Source organism: Haplochromis burtoni, unplaced genomic scaffold (assembly GCF_018398535.1).
Source record: "Haplochromis burtoni strain Fernald_Lab_line unplaced genomic scaffold, NCSU_Asbu1 Contig_98, whole genome shotgun sequence".
Classification (NCBI taxonomy): domain Eukaryota; kingdom Metazoa; phylum Chordata; class Actinopteri; order Cichliformes; family Cichlidae; genus Haplochromis; species Haplochromis burtoni.
In genome coordinates this window covers 1,265,502-1,284,542 of record NW_024582459.1, presented here as the reverse complement: position 1 = coordinate 1,284,542, position 19,041 = coordinate 1,265,502, and the positions used below count along the sequence as shown (strand labels likewise).

Below are 19,041 nucleotides of genomic sequence, written 5' to 3'. Positions count from 1 at the left end.
AACTGATGATTGTCTTCCTCTACATGTGCATTCCCTCTTGTGCAAGTGTGTCAGCCAACATCTGTAAGCCCATTCTGCTACAGAATATCCTATGTATTCACCCAATCAGATCCCTTGCTGACAGGTCATGTGACCAACTTAAAATTGTCAGCAGCCGGCGACCTCACCCAAACTGCCATGATGTGGAGGGGAGTGAAAGTAGGGCATACTTACAACAAATAAACACACACACACTGAGACTGAGCAGACTGAGCAGGTGTTGGGAAGTTAGAAAAAAAAAGGGAGGACAAAGGGATGAGAAGAAAAATAAAACAATGACATTATTGGTGTTAGACATGGAAATAATTCAAGAGAGGAGAAAAGAAGGGAAATTGGGAAGAATATTGATATTCTTAATATGTTGGCAGAGGCCGAAGTCACATACGCTCTCTAGGGTTTTACTGGTTAAATCCTTTAGAGGGCAGGTTGCTTTAACTGTGATGTGATTATGGCATAAGCTTTGTCTTCAGGGTATTAGCAAGATAACTTGGAATTATTAAGTTCCAAGAGGTTAATTCACTTAATCAGCCATGAGCATGAACGCATGTGCCATTTGTCAAGAGCTGCTTGTGTGTCTTACCTCTCGGTTATCCAGATCAGCCTGTACTAGCGTGCCCCGGAAGCAGGGCTCCACGTAGCGAACATAGTCACTGTACTGGAGACAGAAACCAATTCACATAAACCAATATGGTGACTGAGCAGCTAATGAAGAGTCAACATGATTAACATTTGCAGCAGGGGACAAACAGTTGTTAGTGCAGTTTTACGACCTGCAGTCAATCACCCTGAACGTCACAAAGTAATTAGATTACACTTAATCTCTCCAACCAACCATCTTTAAATATTGACTGTTCATAATGTAACAATATTGAAGTTGTTGGACTAATATGGAGTATGATTTTAATGTGTTCCAGACCAGTTCTATCAAAGTCAAAGCTAAGTTTCATTTTGAATAGACCTCATAAAAATAATTAACTAAACCATTTTTTAAACTACAGAGTTTAGATATGAAGAAGTACTGTTTTTTTGTTTTGTATTGTTTTGCTGCACAGTCACTCGGCTGAAAGGCGTGTAGCTTTAAATTCTGGTAAAAATGCAGCTTAAAAGCAGGGGATTTGCAGGAGGCGTATGATTACACACGCAGTAATACCAGGATAAACCATGCTTATTACACAGATTTGTAGTTGTAGGGTTACACACAGCCAAAATCCCCCCCAAAAACCTAAAAAGAAAACAAATTTAGAAGCTTTCATGTTACTGAAAATTTATGCCTGGCATGAACCAAATTTTAAATTTGTATCTGTTTGCATGTGTGTGTGCATATGTACCTCCATGTTGACCTGTGCATTAGTTCCAGTGCATTTGTGTGTTTGGGCTTTAATCTCTATGTCACGCTCATCCAGACTTAGACAAATGCTCATTGCATTTGTCTTTTGTATGACTGTTTGCGCATATACTTACAGCTATGATGTTAACAAAGTCATTTTCTCCCAGGGTGTCCAGGATTGTATTAATGGTGTGCTTGGCTATTGTCAGTCTGAGTCCCTTCATGCTGCCACTGACATCCACGACGATTACTACATCTTTAGGAGATGTGGCTGCTTGTATATACCTAAAAGGACATAGAGAGAAAGAAGAAGTAGGTATAAGATGCACTACAACCTACATTTCACACCAAGTATGACCAGATTGGGTGTTATGTACTGCTAGTCCAGCAGCTAGGAGGAGCAGACAGTGTTTATCCTTTTATATGTTCCTCTGTCCGTCTGTTTGGTCCCTTCATCTCTTTATTACCATCCCCCGATTTTTCCAAGCTAATTAACATAAATGAGATTTCCCCTCAAGCAGCAGGTGTGATTGGCAACTTTCCAGATTTACTCTGTCTGTTTCCTTGATCTCTGCTTCCCAGGACAACTGTATTTATGTCTGGAAACCAGACAGAGTTCCCACAATCTAAACAGTCCTTTGTCTTTGTGATAGATCTCTTTACAGCAAATAAAATGTCACATGTTTCAGCAGCAAGGAAATAAGCATAAACACTAAATTAATGATGGCTGAATTCTAGTTAACTACTTCAGTGCAACAGTGCATATTGCACTGTCGTGTACACTCACCGCACTTCATTAGTCACACATCACTAGCACAAAGTTAGACCCCCTTTTTCAGAACTTCCTTAATTTTGTGGTATAGATTCAACAAGATCCAGGAAATATTCCTCAGAGATTTTGCTCCATATTGACATGATGGCATCACATAGTTGTTACAGATTTGTTGTCTGCACATTCATGGTGCAAATCCCCTTTAACTAATAAATACTTTTTAGTTTCCTGTTCTTAGCTGACAAACGTGGCACCCGATGTGCTCATCTGTTTCAAGGTTCAATGGGTTGTGTCTTCAGAGATGCTCTTCTGCATACCTTGATTACAACAAGTGGTTATTTGAGTTACTCTTGCCTTCCTCTCAGCTCAAAGCAGTCTGGCCATTCTCTTCTAACCTCTGCCATTCACTTGATAATTCTTGCTCCATTTCCCAAACACTCAACACCTCCTCTAGTATCAACAACCATATCAAATTCAGAGACACTTGAATCATCCTTCTTTCCCATTCTGATGATAAGAATTCTTGAGACAGTCAAACACACCTGGAAAGTATGGGTGAACCATACTAGACTGCCTAATGGTGCATAGTAACTGTTGACTGGGAGTGATCAGATCTGTGAGTGGGGTTTGGAGCTTCATTTTGAGAGGGCTAAAGATAATCAAAAGGCATCAATGGGGAAGGACAGGGCAGTATCGCCATACCAGTTTCTGTTTCTGCAATCAAATGTGACGACACCGTTTTCATCTGGAGTCCATTGGATGCCTGAAAGAAAACAGAGAGAGTGCAGATGATGGTCAGAGGACAAACTCCTGCTTGGATGATTTTTTGGTTGGACGGATGACCAACTGATGTCAAAATGAATGCTGTGGTAGCATTGTGTGATGACAAACTGTCAAACAAGGCTGTGATGGGTGACGCAGAGGGTGAGTAAAACAAGCTGTCACATATCTTCTGTTAATTACCCTTGCTCTCTCTCACAAACACACACGCACGCACTCAGATAGACATGTACACAGAGAATTTATTAGCAGCCAGACTCTCACCGAGACTGACTCATCATGTTTGACTGTTTCTTGCGCTGTCAGTTGCTGTGTAAGTACAGTACACTGTTTGGCTTATGTAGCTGAATGTTTATCTACAGTGCTGTTCATGTTGTTTTAACACTGCATCGTCACAGGAGAAAAGTGCAGCCAAGGGTACCATCAATTAACACACTGTGCTACAATTCTGGGACGCACATTTGCTGGCCCAAGTGTAGGTGACTCAGACGTACCTGGATATAGCCTGAAAAAGCCCGTAGAACTGCCAAAGTACTGCCAGGTGAGAGTTGGATCCTCCTGGAAGTTATCAGCGAAAACATCATTCAGAGCCTCAGACATGTAGACTCCATTGAGAATATCAGGATCTACAAAACAGAGAGAGGTAATATATTCTACTGCCAATCTGGTGTATTATGCAGCATTTGCAATTATATTTAAGGCTTTATGGTTGTGTTACCTCTGTTGTAGACATTTGTGGGAACTTGTATGTTACTTTGCTGTATGTTGACTGGCAGTTTATTAAAATGTTCGTTTTCCTCCAAAGTGAATTCTCCACCCAGTGGGACTGGATTCCCATCTTCATCCACAGTGTTGATCAACATGGAGTTATAATAGTCAAACTACAGAAAAAAGTGAAAGTTGATGGCTGTACATATATACTAACATGAGTAACCAATAAGAACAAACAGTTGGTTATAATTCAGTTATAAGTCTGTGGATTTTTTTTTTCAAAAGGGCTGAAAATCAGCTCACAAACTGGATCATTAAAAGACAAATTGAAGCTCGCTCCACTCTTGAGGCTTCACAGTAGCTATCCATCTTTAATATACAGTTTGTGGTTAGTTAACAAAGAGTCCTATATTAAAATGCCTGACGTCAGGTCATTTCTCTTTTTGCAGCTACTGTACTGGTGATTAAAACACTGCCAAATTATATTTGGGTTTATGGTCATGCATTATCAGGTGTGCAGAGGTTTTGAGTGACAAGTGTGGGGCCGCTTTGTGTTTGCCGTTTGGTGGCGAGGAGTTGGGCATTTGATTTCTCTGGTAAAATGCGCTTCTGAGCTTGTTTTTTGCTAGCCTAATTTAGCATCCTATTTGTTCTCGCAGTGAAATATAAGGTAGAGAAAAAAACGTTTAAATCTTAGCTGCTTGGTGTGCGGTTACTGGAGGTTGCTGGCTATCACTGTGAAATCTGTGAAACCTTCTTGTGATTGCTTTGGTCACTAGCAGATTGTTGCAGTTACCAATAGTTTGCATGAAAGCCCCCAACTTGTCTTCTGACACTCAGCAGCTAAACACAGAGCAGTAGTGAAACTTGGCAAAAAACTGCAACGCAAATGGAAATGAAGAATGTTTGCCTTCAAAGTAAAAGCTTTGCCTTCAGTTGTTACAAGAGGCAAAACTTTTTAAGGTAATCTGTCTCTGTTTGCGGCTTGGGTCAAAACTTTCACAGCTTCACAACTGCTCAGTGACTAATTGTTGAGTCACTTTCTTCCTTGCAAACTTTGGGCAACTGTAGCAATCTACTGCCCTTAGTGTAGTTCCCTATACCTCTTTGAAAACAATTTCACTTAGCCAACCATTGGACAATGAATTGGAGAATATATATTTTTCCTAGAGTGTTGCCAGGGACTCACCAGCCAGTCTCGATGACAGGGTAACTAAGGCCTAACCAAGCTAGCTACTCAGCCAGCATTAGCATTAGCTCGCAAGTTGCTCACACTGCCCTTTTATCCAAATCACATATTCAATTCATTAAAAAAAAAAACTAGCAAACAACAAAAATGGCAAAATTTGAGTTACAAAGCAATAGGTCTCATGGTGTGGACATACATTTTTACATAGAGTGTCTGAGCTTTCTACTAGCAATGGGACTCTTATCCTGTATAAGCTGACAAATGAAAAACTTATAAGCAGATATGTCACCCTTACCTCGAGTGTTTCATTGTACTCATGGTCCAGATCTGCATCCTCTGCTGCTTCTGCTAATCTCTGTGATAAAAGTCAAAGCATTACCGATTTTCTTTTTCTGTATCAGTGTTTGATTTGATGATTGCCCATTTGATTGGCATTAAAGGTTTTTTTTTACTCTGCATGCATAATTATTACCTTAACAGCTTTCATCTTCCTCCCAAGCATCTCTTCCATTTCTTCCGCAAACCTTTTCACCAGTTCGTCTCCATTCACCTCCTCTATCTTCACTGTACCTTCAATATCCTTGTATTTCTTTAAAACACACACACAATTCAATTTAAAAAGAAAGATTTGTTTAAAAAAAATGTAAAACACTGTGCCAGCCTTTGCAAGACTGTTTTAAGACAACAAAACACAATTATAAACGATTTCTACATTTTCAACAACACACGAAACCAAACAGTCCCCTCTGAAAACAGAGATCAACTGTACAGGCAACAATCCTGATACACAAACCTTCACACCAGGCATTTACAGGTGTCCTGACTTCATCCTCTCCCTCCATCCCTCACTATTTTGTACAAAGTGATGATAATGTTTTCAAAGATTTATAATTCAGAATAGGCAGACATAAAAACGAGTCTTAATCCTGACATATTATAGCAGTGGCATTCAAAATGATCACCAAAAAACAGAATACATTTTTAAACATATTTATGTTTTCTTTTTTTCTAGTCCAACAACCAGTCGGCCAAATAATACTCATAGTATTTGTTCACAGTAGAATCACAGCAGCTGGATAAATGCAATTTAAGGGATCCCATACTGTTACTGCATGAGGACTGAAAGGTTAATTTCCTGCACTAAAAATAATGTAATGACATTTATCCGTCTTGTTTGTTTTGTATTTTTCTGTTGCCTTTATAAAGATGATTACCATTAATTACAATATATTACAATTATTATCAAATTTGCTCAGGAAATAGATTCGATAAGCCATGTGTCCCATGCAACAGTGCAACATCCATCTAATAACTAAGATAAGTTAGATATTCATATGGATAAATAACAGATGTAAAATGAGCAAAACTCACAATATACGGATCTTTTGCAGGTTTGTTTGGGGGGAAATGCCCTCTTTGTAGCTCCAACATGTTTATAACTGTCAAACAGAACCCCAAACACTCAATATCCTACCCAGTTTACTCAGGCAAGAAGACAGAATCACTAAGTGTTCCACTTATAACAAGAAGTCTATCGATTAGGCAGAGGTGGATGATTTATGGCTCCTTGGTGCAAGGATAAGACTAAAGCGCTGGCTGTTATTACACACCACTGGCTGAATAAAAAGACATTTTGCAGATAGGAAAGATACAGCAAATTAATAGGGCTGTTTTGGATACAGTTACTACAGCAAGTGTTGCTCGTGCGATAACTGAAGCACTTACAAGCACCACAATGCTTTCTGTTTTTGATCAGGTTGATATCTTACAAGCTGTGAGGTTGGACAGTGTAGAAAACTGTTTATAACAGCTAAATCAGTAAGGATTGGTTATTTGTACAGCTTGTTTGGTTAACGTTGTTAACACACACTTTGTGAGCCTGCATAGCAGATGGTGAATGGACCTGCTAGCGATACTACAGGGTGGCATGCAGTGCAAGCTCACACGTGCTAATTACTAAAAGGCATGCCTGAATTGTATTTGAATTAAATGTGTCATCAGATTGCTCTCTAGGCCATGCGCAGATGTTGTACAGCAAATGTATGTCAGTCTGCCGTGTTCTTATTGGCTGATGTAATGCACAGAAGGGGGAGAAATGACGAATTCACACTCTGCCCCTTTCAGTTTTGCAGCATAATGTTGTATTTTTTGTAAGATTTCTTTGTCCATTCCCAGCTTCCAGTTCCAACTTTAGTTTTAAATATTTGTGTAGCTGGTAATACAATAAGAGGTGCAGGTAGAGGGAGAGCTCAGCCCCAAATAACCTTCCCTGTATGTTTCTCTCTGTATACTTTTGCGTGACTAATCATCAATAAAGGCATGTTAACCATACCATACCATAACCATCATTAAATATAGCCTAAAAATAATCATTTGCCTGTCTGAAATGGGAAATTAGTGAAGCATACTATGTCTTGTAACATGTACTTGGGCATGATGTCTTGGGCTAGTATGTACTGTATGAGTAATAATTTGTTGATATCTGACAACATCTATTTATAAATGTATTTTATATTAAATGGACAGTTCACCCCCAATAAAATCAAGTCCTGCTTGTTTTGTTGTGAATAGCCCCATTTTGGTGAGCCTGTTGTAGAGATTTCTGTCCTATTTTGAATATAATGGAATCAAATGGCACTTCACTTGGCATGCTCAAAAGGGCAAGAAAATACATAACACTCAGCAGGAATGTTCCATCCATCCATCCACCCATCTTCTTCCGCTTATCCGGGGCCAGGTCGTGGGGGCAGTAGCCCAAGCAGAGAAGCCCAGACCTCCCCTCCCCAGCCACCTAATCCACCTTGTCCGGGGAAACACCAAGGCGTTCCCAGGCCAGCCGAGAGATATAATCTCTCCAGCATGTCCTGGGTCTGCCCCAGGGAATCCTCCTGGTGGGACATGCCCAGAGAACCTCACCCAGGAGGCATCCTTGTCAGATGCCCGAACCACCTCAATTGACTCCTTTCGATGTGAAGGACCAGTGGCTCTACTCTGAGCCCCTCCCGGATGGCCAAACTTCTGACTCTATCTCTAAGGGTGAGGTCAGCCACCCTTCGGAGGAAGCCCATTTCTGCCACTTGTATCCGCAATCTCGTTCTTTCGGTCACTCCCCACAGCTCGTGACCATAGGTGAGGGTAGGGACATAGTTTGAGAGGTAAATTGAGAGCTTCACTTTTATACTCAGCTCTCTCTTTAGCCGCAGCACCAATCCGTCTGTCGATCTCCCGCTCCCTTCTCCCATCACTCGTGAACAAGACCCTGAGATACTTAAACTCATCCACTTGGAGCAAGAACTCGTCCCTGACCCAGAGTGGGCACTCCAACTTTTTCCGGCTGAGAACCATGGCCTTATATTTGGAGGTGCTGATTCTCATTCTGACCGATTCACACTTGGCCGCGAAACCGTTCCAAAGTCAGTTGGAGGCCATCACCCAATGAATCCAACAGAACCACACTATCCTTGAAAAGCAGAGATGAGAATCTGAGACCACCCAAGTGGCCACTTGGCTTGGAATGTTCCCTTCCAGAAATTCCGAACCAGTCAGCCGACTAATGTAATTCTCTCCTTTTTGCTCTGTTTTTGGTCTCCACCAACTCCGAATGGGAATTTCTGTCTATTTCAATAACTTGCTTGTTTTTAGCTTGCCATGTGGTCCTGGTAATTTGACTTACTGTGCAGTTTTAGACCTGGTTACTGAAAAAAAGATAATCCAAAAACCTTGCTAGGAGCCATTTCATATAGAAGCTGCTTTTCCCCCCTATTGAACTCCTTACATGAGCTGTGTTACCATACTGACGAATGCAATGTAAATATTAATGGCTCACCCACCTGGCTGATAGTTAATAAAAATGTAACTTCATAGATGAACTGCCTCTTACCTTCTGCAGAAGTTTAGCTCCAGAGTACCTGGCGGACAAAGCAGTTATCTCTTTGCCAAATGACACGGCCCACTGCTGCACCCTGAACAGACAAAATACATTATCAATGGAAGGTAGATACCCTTATATAGGTAAAGACACAGCTACTAGCTCAAATTAATAAACCCATTATAAAACACTGGAAATGACCAGAAATGTATACAGCAAAACATTTAAGCACTTACTGCACACTCACTACTGACAGAGTGAAGCAGATTATTTGAAGGTGATACTTAAAATAGACATTGTACTGGGTCAAGAGGTTATTCTATGCTCACTAACATGCAGCAATTCTACAAATCCTCAGTGTGAATGCCAATGAGGTAAGATAATAGAGTTTAGAGAGCAGACAGGATGTGACAGATGGCTTAACCTATGGGGAGTCAGTCAGCTCGCTGCTAGTTTGCAGGCAGTCTTGCCAGCATCGGTACTGAAAACTGGCTTATCATTTGTTGACTTGTTGATATTGTCATTGCAAAATTTGAGCGTGTTCATTTTAAAATGTGAGGGCCAACAGTGTGTAAGCCGTCTGTACTGTCAATATTCTTCTTCAAGAGATTTCGTTTAGTATTACCATTCTGGTTAATCATAATCTTGCCGATCCCTGTTCCTGTTTCAAGGCAGCATCAAGAACTTTGGGTTTCAGTGTCATAAAACAATATTGTGATATTATTGAAGCAGGAGATCATCTCCTCTGACACTGGGTTAGGAAATTTGTGCATTTTTAATGATTTATTTTAAAATTAAACTTATTAAAATGGCTATACTGTAATTTTCGAACCAGTATCTGTACCAGTCAGATCAAGAACAGGTTGCAGAAACAACTTCAATGAACAGTAAAAGTATTTTACTTACTTAATTTTTCAATAGATAAACTTGATTTTATCCCCAAAGAAGAAAAAGATCTATGTGTACACTTATGCTGTTTATTCCAGAGCAAAGACGTGTTTTTAGTAACAGCTCACAGAAAGGTGCAATGTTTCCTACTGGCATTAGGGTTGCATAGCCTTAGAGGATAAAGATCTGACCTTCTTGGCCTGAAATGTTCCGGTCGTGACACTGTTAACTTTCACAGCCATAAGGGACCTGCTGCCATTTCTTCCCTAGGCAGAGTGCGGCATTTGGGGCTTAGTGACCTATGTTGGACAGTTGAACTCTGGTGTCCCCAGAGCTTCATCTGCCGTCACCAGCCTGACTGCTGACAACACATACAGTAAACTCTTTAAGCTGTATAACTACAAATCTTATACACTGCACTGAATACAACTCTAATCTGCACAGGCAGACATTGCCTTATGGTTTTGGTCGATAGATGTAAGTATGTAAAGCCTGTTATGCAAACATTAACAACATCCATGCTAACAAAGTGCTGTGCTTCTCAGTCTCTCTCAACCCATTCAATTTTTTATCACTTTTACATATACAATCACACACACATGCACACAAATTCTTCTGCTAACACACAGCTCACACACAAACAAGGCTACTGCAGACTGACAGGACTGTATCGATCTGTTCTTGTCTTTCGTCAGCAAGGCGGTTGAAAACCGTTAAGGCGAAAGAGCTTCGTCTTGCCTTTGGAGAATAAACAAACACAGCATTTTGTCCCAAAAAGAAATATCCACCTGAGATAAACTGACCAGTAATCGTACACAGTCTTACAAAGTCAACACTCTGTGAAAGCAAAACACATTACGCAATATAAACCGATCCCTCTCATGGGAAGGCAATCATTGTACATGTTTGAAAAGCAGTTTTACAGTAGAAGTAACAAGCCTTGTGATATGTACATATGATTAAATGCAAACATAGCAGGACTCCATCAATCTGTATAAGCAGAGCATTGGTGTTTGCCAGCATGGCTCTAGGTGACTGCTGTGCGTTGACAGCGCTAACCACTTGATCACCATGCTGCCTTTTCCTACACAAAATCTTTTCTAACAAAATAAATTGTAATTTTTATTTTTTTTAAATAAATGTCTCTTTATCTCTAGTCAGACTTATATGTCAGATTATTTGAATGTGGCTGTAGAGAGGAGAACAGTTTGGCAGTTCGCTGTACCCCACAGGTGTCCAGATGGTCCATATGTATGTAGAATAATCAGCCAACCTAGAAGGAACACTATTGACTCATCCATCTGACATATGGCTTTAAGAAGGATCATACTGCACGTAGAGCTGCCAGGGTGTGCACACAGAAATTACCTGATTTAAAAAAAGGCTGTGTGTCTATATTTGCCACTGAATGGCAGCACACTGGGTGCCACTGTGATTCAAGATACAGCCATGATATGGATATGTAAACAAAAACAAATGCAAAAATGAAATTAATTTCAGAATAAATGCAGCTTTATGCAAACACCAGACACCAGTCAACTGTCTATTTTTCTAGCGCAGTTTTACTTACGTTTCTGGTGAGATCTTCATTTGACCATCAGTCATGAGGCACAGTGAACTGGAGAGGATAATCCACATCAGCATCATCAGCCTCCCGCTGTATGGCCCACTTCTGTCTAATTTAATGGCATTCCTAGCTTTTCCCAGACTCCAGCAGTTCATCCCTGCAGCTGCCGTACGCTGGAGAGAAATTGAGGAAATCAGAACAGTGAAAAAGCATGAATTTAGAAATTTAGAAACCTACAGAGAGAGAAACCTGAAGTCTTGGCACAGATCTACACATACAGGGTGGTACACAATGCCTCTTCTCTATCCGACATCTACCTCATTAACTGTGAAAAAAGGGTGACCATTAGCATTAACTTCCTCCCTTCTTTGGAATATTTAAAAGTAACAGAATTAGGCCAGCCAGGTTCTGCAGCACCACTTACAGGCTGTGTCTTAGCTAGTTTATGGCAGTAATAACATCTTTATATGAACATTTATCATTTATACCTAGATCACTCTCTGTCAAGTTAGGTTGTTGACTCTTTTGTGCATGCTAATTGAACTATATTCCAGTCATGTATGTTGGAGTTGCACGAAAGCACAGAGTATTATTGCTTCTGTAAAGTCTTGTAGCTATAATACAAAAAATTCCAACTACCACATGCACATCACTGAACTGTTATCACCTTGCAAACACAGTAAAACTAATGTACGTCTTGATCAGGAATGGTTCAATTAATTTTCTCAAGGGGCCACATGAGAAACTGGGACTGTTTTAGGAGACCGGACCAATTCTGTACTCAGAAGGTGTGTTTGATTTGGCAAACTGGTTATTGGATGCCCTTCCAAGGGGATTTGTGTCTTCCTTTGGGGGTTCACCTGAAAGGGCTCAGTATTCATTTTTCGTTATAATCTAACTGGAGCAGCCCTCCACAATAGTCACAATTCCTCATGTGGCCCTTTGGGAAAATTAATTGCTCACCGCTGCTCTTGAGTCATGCTTCTGGTAAAGTAGTCTCTTTAATTCTCTCTTTTAGCACTATTTTGGTATCTACCAACTCTGGAGGGACGTTTACCTTGTTGCTAGCTAGCTAGGCCCGAGCAGATGCAGACAGTTGATTTTAAAAGCTTGTTTAGAACTTATTGCTAAAATGTACAGACTATTTTCTTTGCACCAAATTACCCCTTTGCACCATGTCACGATGCAGAAAGAAGCCGCATGTTCCTGACAGCACATGGACGGCATGACATGATGTAAATATTAACTGTGCACCAGTCAGTTGACCTTCACTGCATTTGAAAATGCTAACAATGCTAAAAAACGTTTTGGGGTTGTATTGAGTTTGATGTGTGATGAATGATGAGTTTTCCAGATGCATTTAATGGCACTTCAAGTGCTATAAGGTGAGTGGCACCAAGTTCTGTTATACTCAGTCTCTAGCTACAAAACAATTGCATGTATATGATTTTTGGGATGAACTACCCCATTTAGTCAAAAGCTGCATTTAAACTTTATTAAACTGAAGTAAAGTGCAGTAAGTTATGGCAGAATTTTGGTCACAGACACATATTTTCATTATAAAATATTGGTCATCACTTTGTAGCACAACACCAACTCATCTTAAAGAGCAAAACAAAGAACTTGCTTTCAAGATCTTTTTGACTACTTGCCTGATAGATTATTTGTTCAGAAAAAATCTCAAGGTCCAGTGTACAGCCTTCTGAAAGACAGTCATGTATAGTCCAAATCTTAAGCCCATCAAGACGGGAAAAAAGAGGCTGGCTTTGTCACCAAGCAGGCTAAAATATGTAAAGATCCATAGTAACATTTAGAGAATCTGTGAAAGTCCAAACCGAAAGGATAGCAAAAAATAGAAAAGCATGGGCATGTGACTATAGGTTAAATATGCCATCTTAAAAACATTTACAGTTAACACTGACTTTGGGCTCATGTGGAAACAACGTGAAACCTTCTTTCCAAGTGAAAACAAAGATGCCATCTGATGCCCAATTTAAAAGCTGGAATATTAATACACAAAATTAAGAAAATAGTTCAGTAAACCCACATTTTCAGAGCTCACAAAAGAACCAAAAAGTATGTAGGTCAAGGAAGAAAGTTGAAACATAGCAAGTGTGAATGATGATGATTCGATGTCAGCTGAGCTGGATGTCCCGGCATACAAAAGAAACTAGAAAGCTTTTGTCTCCAGTGTCAAAGGTCACTTCTGTGCACATGGGATCACAATAGAGCATCTCCATTTTTCTACGCCTCCCTCTCCAAGGCTCTTAATCTGATTTCTGTCCCCCCCATTATTGACGTCTGTTTTTCTTGCTTGCTCTCTCAGATCAGCACAATCCGACAAAAATAGGAGTAAACTTCAGTCTTCACACGACTTCCATTATCGGGCAGTGTGATTTTGTTTCTTCCAGGTAAGGCACATGCACAGGTTCCAAAAACAAATCCAACCCTGCTGCAACTTCCAATTATTCTGCCGACCCTTGTGCTGACCTCATGTCTTCACAGGTCCAAAATGCAAAGCAAAAAGCACGGGGAGACGACTACGCTGCTGGGTGGAGGGTAAGACAGATGGACTAATGGATGCACGGATGGATAGTGGGACTTCCTCTCTCTCCAGAATCTCTCTTCCTCCTCTCCAGCACCAGTTTATACCATAATCCATGCAGGATTAAACCCCTCCTCCCTCATTCCCTCCTTTTCCCACTCCATGCCTCTTGCTCTCTCTCTCCATACAAGCACGCTAACACAATCTTTCTCTCTCTCTGGCCCTCATCTTCTCTGTATCACTCTTTGACCCACTGTCTTTCTACTCTTTCTTTTCTTTCTAGTTGCTTTTCTCTGTTTTTTTCTCTTAATCTTTCTTGTCAGGCTCTCACCTGCTGTTTTGTCTTTTCAATGCTTTCTCTTAATCTCCCTCTGTATTATTATTATTATTATTTTTAACCAAAAAGGACAGTGGATTGAGGCTGTAATAAGAATTCAACAAAGTAAGGGGGGACACAAGAAGGGGATGTTGAGAGGAAGAGGAGGGGAAAGAACACGTTTAACTGACACAATCATAATACAAACACATTGAGACACCTAGTGGACTTTCATTGTCTCACATATACACGTCCACACATGCACTCACAATATTGCAGAATGAATCCATCAGCTCTGTCCATGTCCATATGGCACATTTTTCAAGTATGCTCTCATAGTTCTTTTTTGACTGTTAGAGACACTTTCATTCACACATTCATCCTATAATCCATTTAAAAATTGGTAGTATTATTTTAAATCACTTACTTTTACACCACTGCAAAAACCGGAAAATAATACTGTACCTCATATGAATGTTGTTGTTTTTTTTGTTTTTTTGATTTTCAGGGTGCTTTTTTAAACACCTACTACAGTAGGTGTTTAAAAATCTTACTTGTGTGTGCTTTTCTAGGTTTAATAAGTAAGCACTGGGCCCCACTGACGAGATTTCAGACCCCAGAAAACAGCCCAGTAAGAAGTCTGGAGAGGGTTTCCTGGTGCAAACTACAGGGTGGGCCGTTTATATGGATACACCGTAATAAAATGGGTATGGTTGGTGATATTAAAGTCCTGTTTGTGGCACATTAGTATATGTGAGGGGACAAACTCCTCAAGATGGGTGGTGACCATGGTGGCCATTTAGAAGTCGGCCATCTTGGATACAACTTTAGTTTTTTCAATAGGAAGAGGGCCATGTGACACATCAAACTTATTGGCAATGTCACAAGAAAAACAATAGTGTGCTTGGTTTCAACGTAACTATATTCTTTCATGAGTTATTTACAAGTTTCTGACCACTTATAAAATGTTCAATGTGCTGCCCATTGTGTTGGATTGTCAATGCAACCCTCTTCTCCCACTCTTCGCACACTGATAGCAACACCGCAGGAGAAATGCCAGCACAGGTATCCAGTATCCGTAGTTTCAGGTGTTGCACATCTCATATCTTCACACCATAGACAATTGCCTTCAGATGACCCCAAAGATAAAAGTCTAAGGGGGTCAGATCGGGAGACCTTGGGGGCCATTCAACTGGCCCACGACGACCAATCCACTTTCCAACTGTTCATCTAGGAATGCTCGGACCTGGCACGCATAATGTGGTGGTGCACCATCTTGCTGGAAAAACTCAGGGAATGTGCCAGCTTCAGTGCATAAAGAGGGAAACACATCATCATGTAGCAATTTCAAATATCCAGTGGCCTTGAGGTTTCCATTGATGAAGAATGGACCCACTATCGTTGTACCCCATATTCCACACGAAACCATCACTTTTGTTGTTCCAACAGTCTTGGAGGGATCCATCCAGTGTGGGTTAGTGTCAGACCAATAGCGGTGATTTTGTTTGTTAACTTCACCATTCACATAAAAGTTTGCCTCGTCACTGAACAAAATCTTCTGCGTGAACTGAGGGTCCTGTTCCAATTTTTGTTTTGCCCATTCTGCAAATTCTGTGGGCCGATCTGGGTCATCCTCGTTGAGATGCTGCAGTAGCTGGAGTTTGTAAGGGTGCCATTTGTGAGTAGCTAATATCCGCCGAAGGGATGTTCGACTAATGCCACTCTCCAGTGACATGCGGCGAGTGCTACGCTGTGGGCTCTTGCTGAATGAAGCTAGGACAAAAGTTGTATCCAAGATGGCCGACTTCTAAATGGCCACCATGGTCACCACCCGTCTTGAGTTTGCCCCCTCACATATACTAATGTGCCACAAACAGAACTTTAATATCACCAACCATTCCCATTTTATTATGGTGTATCCATATAAATGGCCCACACTGTACATTGTCAGCCACCCTTGAATGGCCTGTTAAGTTGCTGCAGTTTAAAAAGGTCTATTGTCGGCACACACTACTGCCTCAGTAAAAATTTGATTGGCCACATTACCCATATTTATAAACAAGCCTATGGAGTATGATCTATAAAACTGATAACAATTTGTTTCAGTTTGTCATCACATGTTTTATGTATGGAGTATCCAATGCCATTACCTATAATAAAAAATATGGTAGTCTACCAACCACTTATCTTTGTGTTTGGACACTCATGCAAGAGGGACATTAATTTAAAGAAAGACAACAGGGGAACAACATGCATACCAACAACATGCCAGCTACAGACTACACTTAACTGTTCTTTAATGCAAATATCTAATAAGTCAATCAAATGGCAGCAACTCAGTGAATTTAGGCATGTAGACATGGTCAAGATGGTCTGCTGAAGTCCAAACTGAGCATCAGAATGAATAAAGGTGATTTAAGTGACTTTGAATGTGACATGGTTGTTAGTGAGTATTTAAAAAAAACTGCTGATCTGCTGGGATTTGCTTATGTAGCCATCTCTATGATTTAGAGAAAATAGTCTGAAAAAGAGAAGATATGAATTGAGCAGCAGCACCTATAAGGGCGAAAATGTCTTGTTGATGCAAGACATCAGTGGAAAACGGACAGTCTACTTAGAGCTGACAGGAAGGCAATAGTAACTCAAATAATCAGTCTTTGCTGTATGCAGAATTGCATCTGTGAATGTGCGACACATCAAATCTTGAAGAAGATGGTCTACAGCAGCAGCGGGCCACTCCTGTCAGCTAAAAACAGGAAACTGAGGCTACAGTTTGCATGGGATCACCAAAGCTGGAAACCAGAACATTAGAAAACTGTTGCCTGGTCTGATAAGTCTTGGATTTCAGCTGTGACATTTGTATGGTAGGGCTATAAACAACAAGAAAGCATGGATCCATCTTGCCTTGTAATAAAGGTTAATGCTGCTGCTGCTGGTGTAATAGTGCTGGGGATAGTTTCCTGGCACATTTTGAGCTTTTTAGTACCAAATGAGCATCATTTAAACACCACAGCCTACCTGAGTATTGCTGCTGATTTATGACCACAGTGTGTCCATCTTCTGATTGTTGCTTCCAGCAGGATAACGCACCACGTTGCAAAGCTTAAAGTATTTAAACTGATTTCCTTGACATGATAATGAATTCACTGTACTCAAATTTCCTCCACAGCCACCAGATCTCAATCCATTCGAGCATCTTTTGGTTGTGGTGGAATGGGAGAAGTTGAATTTATCATGTCAATAAGAACTCAAGTCTCTGAGGAATGTTTCCAACACCTTTTTGAATTTATTCTTTGAAGAATAGGGCAGTTCTGAAAGCTAAAGGGATCCAGCGCAGTAGTAGCAATCATAGTAACAAAGAGGCCAGTGCATGTATGCGTATATAATTCGGGCAGGTCATAAACACAGTACCCTTCTGCACTTGTGGTATTACAACTTTTCATAGAAGTCCACTCAGGATGCTGTCTTTCAGTATGAATCAGTATTTCTAATAAAACATAATGTATCATTAAGCTTTATTTAACTACATACATGCACCAACATATAGCTTGAGATAAATACTGCTACGATACACAGATATTAAACTCTCATGTCTTTGCATATTATACTGTACACACCCACGAGAGAGAGCGACAGTAAAACATCTGCTCCTGCTATTATGAAAATGCTATAAAACAATTTGGCAGTGCACATAAAGCATTATGGCTGCGGTGGACGCAGGAAGGGATCAAATTGATAACAAACAGTAGCGACATGCACCACCACACAGAGGCAATCAGGCAAGCATGTAAGTACCATGTACAACCACGCACGCACACCAGTAGTGCACAACAGCTGTGGGACTCCTACTCCCAAGCTGACCCAGATCACTGATGCTAGGGATGAAGTCTAAGCTCTGAAACTAAAGGGGATGATCGGACAACAGCTAACCTAGTCGAGAACACACTTTTGAGGAGGTGGGTGTATCATCAGTCTACAATCGGAGTCTACAATCGAGAGAAGGCTTCATGAATAGAAATAGAGTGGTTTGCAACAGGGTGCAAATCACTGGTTACACTCGAGAACAGGAAGGCTAAATTAGTCTTTGCCAGAAAACCTATAAGTGAGCATGCTCAGGAAATTGGACAGATGAATCCACAATTCACTTGTACCAGAATAATGAGTATCTGAAAATGGGGGAGGGGCTTAAAAACATCTGAAATTCCTAAACAGCTTATGCAATACTTTTGATAAATTCCTTGAATTAAATCTGGAAGTCTGCACTTCAGTCATATCTTGCTTTTTGATTTAAAGTCCACTGTGGTGGTGTGCAGAGGCCAACTAACTGCATTTAACTGCATGTTCACACAGTTCGGAAATGCAGGGATTTAGGCAGCACACAAGTGTACATCAGAGAGAACATGTGTATATTTATTATTTAAGTGAGACTTTTATTATTGGAGAACCTACCATTTGTTCTTCTTTAGTTAACTAATCGAGTTAGCTCCTGGCTCAGTTTTAAATGTCATATGACAATAAAGGAATCTGAAGGTCTTATAAAATGCACTTTTCTATCAAAAAATTCCTTTTTTTTTCTAATCTCAATTTTAAATGTAGCTTGGCATCCTTACTTTATGATTTACATGCTAAACACACTTCTACTAACACTACGGTACTAGAGCAGATATCCCCAAAGAAAGTATTACTCACCTGTGCTCCTGCAGAGTTGGCTTATTGTCCCAGCCTGTGTTTGAAGAGTGAAAGACTGAGACTAGGAAAGTGAGAAGAATTACACGAATATTTTCTTGAAATTTAAAGTAGACCACTGCACAATATCTTCCTTTTGAGAATACAGCACTGACAAAAGTGATCTGGAGTCCCTATACAAATCAGAGACTCCGCCTCTCTGGGCAAGGGCACACACACACACACACACACACACACACACACACACACACACACACACACACACACACACACACACACACACCAGAAGTCATTGATTACTCTAGGCCAGGGCTAATAGTCAGCCCTTACATTTAGCTCCATCAGCTAAAGCA

At 40.5% G+C, this 19,041-nt stretch overlaps 1 protein-coding gene across 3 annotated transcripts in view; it reads right to left on the bottom strand.

Moving 5' to 3' along the window:
* cacna2d4a (calcium channel, voltage-dependent, alpha 2/delta subunit 4a) overlaps positions 1 to 18,885 on the bottom strand; it is a 107,784-nt gene extending 88,899 nt beyond the window's left edge. Inside the window, exons 1-10 of one of the 3 annotated variants that reach the window (XM_042222954.1) lie at positions 18,692 to 18,885; positions 11,145 to 11,314; positions 8,699 to 8,780; positions 5,291 to 5,407; positions 5,114 to 5,173; positions 3,637 to 3,799; positions 3,413 to 3,544; positions 2,841 to 2,901; positions 1,501 to 1,651; positions 620 to 694 (exon numbers count right to left, since the gene is read on the bottom strand). In XM_042222954.1, the coding sequence (XP_042078888.1) occupies positions 620 to 694; positions 1,501 to 1,651; positions 2,841 to 2,901; positions 3,413 to 3,544; positions 3,637 to 3,799; positions 5,114 to 5,173; positions 5,291 to 5,407; positions 8,699 to 8,780; positions 11,145 to 11,296 (993 nt within the window). In that variant the 5' untranslated portion in view covers positions 11,297 to 11,314; positions 18,692 to 18,885. Of the gene's footprint in view, positions 1 to 619; positions 695 to 1,500; positions 1,652 to 2,840; positions 2,902 to 3,412; positions 3,545 to 3,636; positions 3,800 to 5,113; positions 5,174 to 5,290; positions 5,408 to 8,698; positions 8,781 to 11,144; positions 11,315 to 12,793; positions 13,824 to 18,691 lie in introns of those variants that run through there. The other 2 variants (XM_042222955.1, XM_042222953.1) reach the window with 2 other exon arrangements.
* Between the last annotated feature and the right edge of the window lie 156 nt (positions 18,886 to 19,041).